The following is a 2,219-nucleotide window of genomic DNA, read 5'->3' on the forward strand; positions in this document are numbered from 1 at the left end:
GACAGCTTGAGGCTCTGTCTGAAAAAAAAAAATTTTTTTTAAATAATTTGTATTTAATTAAAAATAAAAACATGTTTAAATACAGGCAGCCCTTGAGTTATGAACAAAATAGGTTCTGTAGGTTTGTTTTTAAGTTGAATTTGTGTGTAAGCTGGAATGAGTACATTTACCTATTACCTGTAATCACCTCCATTATAAGTGAGAGTCACATGTCAGTTGGATATTTGTAACCTACTGTGTAGTAGCCCCTATTTGTAAGGGCAAATGGTGCATAAGTCAAATGTTTATAACTTGGGAACTGCCTGTTCTTATCAACAACCTTATTCATTTTAAATATTGAAGCCTCCTTTTTTAACCTTATTTTTATTCTTCCCACAGTGGAATCTCTAACACTGTCACTCATGGCTGGCATGGAACAAAGTTAAATATCTTCAATGTAATAAATGTCTCAGAGTTCAAGTTTGTTCATTCCACCACATCCAGCCTAAATGTGGAATCGTTTTATTTGGTTCATTTTTAAAACTTATTTACAACCGGGTGGTGCCTGTGGCTCAAAAGGGTAGGACGTCGGCCCCATATGCCAGAGGTAGTGGGTTCAAACCCAGCCTGGCAAAAAAAAAAAAAAAACTTATTTAAAACCTAGATCAATGGGTTGTAGCTATTTTCTCTGGAAATTATTGCGTGTGTATGTAAAGTTGTATAAATAATGTACAGTGCATATAGGCTGTTTATACTCACATATCCTATTGTAAGATAAGATTTATTTTATTGACACTTTTACATGTAAATTATATTATCTTTGAAAATGTAATTAGTGGTATTAAAACTATAATACTTAAAATTCTTTTTCTTTTGCTGCTGTACTTAAGTCACAGAAGTTTTTTATATAGAGTTTAACATGCTATCTTCCCTAAAGTTGTCTCAGATTTGGCTATGCTAGAAGTGTTTGTGTTTTTAATATGCCTGAGAAGTTATAAAATTGAAAATAGCATTAGCCAATATCAGTGAGTGTAAAAAGCCAACCTCACTCAGAGCCACCTCTTGGTACATACTATGGTTAGGCACTTCTGAGCAGTTTTTGTGAGCTAGCCAGTTATATCTTAAATAAAATTATATTTAATGTTCAATTTTTCTACATTTCTTTATATACGTCTTGGCATGTGTATTAGTCAGAGTTCTCCATTGAAATAGAACCAGTGGGATAGAGAGAGATAGAGAGGAGATTATGAAGTATTGGCTCATGCATGATAGGGGCTTAGAAGGCCCGTGACTGGCTGGCTACTTGCAAGCTGGAGCACCTGGGGAGCCAGTGGTGTCCCCACTGACTTCTTGTGCTCGAGAATAGGAGCACTAGTGTTGGTGGGTAGGAGAAGAAGGCATCTCAGCCCAGAGCACACACCTCACACTTGCCCTTTCTCTGCCTTTCTGTTCTCTCTCTCTCAGCCTTCAACAGATTGGATGATGCTCACCCTTATTGGTGAGGGATTTACCAATTCAAATGTAATGTCTTCCAAAAACATCCTCACAGGCATAACCCCAGTGTTTTGCCTGTCTTTTGAGCATCTGTTAGTCCAGACAAGTGGTCACAACTGTCCTGATGTTACCAGAATTTTTTCTTCATTAGGTCCTTGGTCTCAGAGGTTCAAAGAATAAATCTATAGACCACAGATCAGCGGTGAGACAGGATTTATTTTTACAGAAAAGAAAAAGCATCAGAGCTTCTGGCAGAGGGAAAAACACAAGTCAGAAAAAATCTCCCCCTAGATCCTTTGTCTAGGGGTGTATATATAGCCTAACAAATGAATGGGTACAATCCCTTCCCCTGGAGCAAAGTGTCTGTGAGCCCAGCCTAGAAGCACACAAAATCGACCATGTCTGGGAAATGGGGTGGGAAGGTTCCCTGCTCAGCCACAAGTGTAAGGGGAAGGAGACCCTACAGCGCTCCCAGAGCTTGCAACCTGGAGATGACTCCCCAGCAGTTGTCTGGCCCCTCATGGCTACTGGAGACTCCTGTGACCCCTCTGCCTACTCTTCAGCCTGCTGGCTTCTGTGCCTGCTGCTGTACCAATTTCTCCTTGGCTGAGACACAGAAGGCACAGCAGGTCCTTCTGTCACCTTGCCAGGGCTGCCATGGCCCTGTGTCAATAAATGTTTCTGGCTCGGCACCTGTGGCTCAAGCGGCTAAGGCGCCAGCCACATACACCTAAGGTGGCGGGTTC

General features: G+C 40.8%; 1 protein-coding gene across 4 annotated transcripts in view; it reads left to right on the forward strand.

Annotated features, from left to right (window-relative positions):
- The window catches only part of TUBGCP5 (tubulin gamma complex associated protein 5), a 64,763-nt gene extending 64,238 nt beyond the window's left edge, over positions 1-525 (forward strand). For 3 of the 4 annotated variants that reach the window (XM_023519288.1, XM_023519289.1, XM_023519290.1), the window contains one exon: positions 379-519. In XM_023519288.1, coding sequence (XP_023375056.1) covers positions 379-425 — 47 coding nt within the window. In that variant the 3' untranslated portion in view covers positions 426-519. Of the gene's footprint in view, positions 1-378 lie in introns of all 4 variants that reach the window. The other variant, XM_003800154.3, reaches the window with a different exon arrangement.
- Positions 526-2,219: the final 1,694 nt, after the last annotated feature.

Source organism: Otolemur garnettii, unplaced genomic scaffold (genome assembly GCF_000181295.1).
Source record: "Otolemur garnettii isolate 467f Iridium unplaced genomic scaffold, OtoGar3 scaffold00170, whole genome shotgun sequence".
Classification (NCBI taxonomy): Eukaryota; Metazoa; Chordata; class Mammalia; order Primates; family Galagidae; genus Otolemur; species Otolemur garnettii.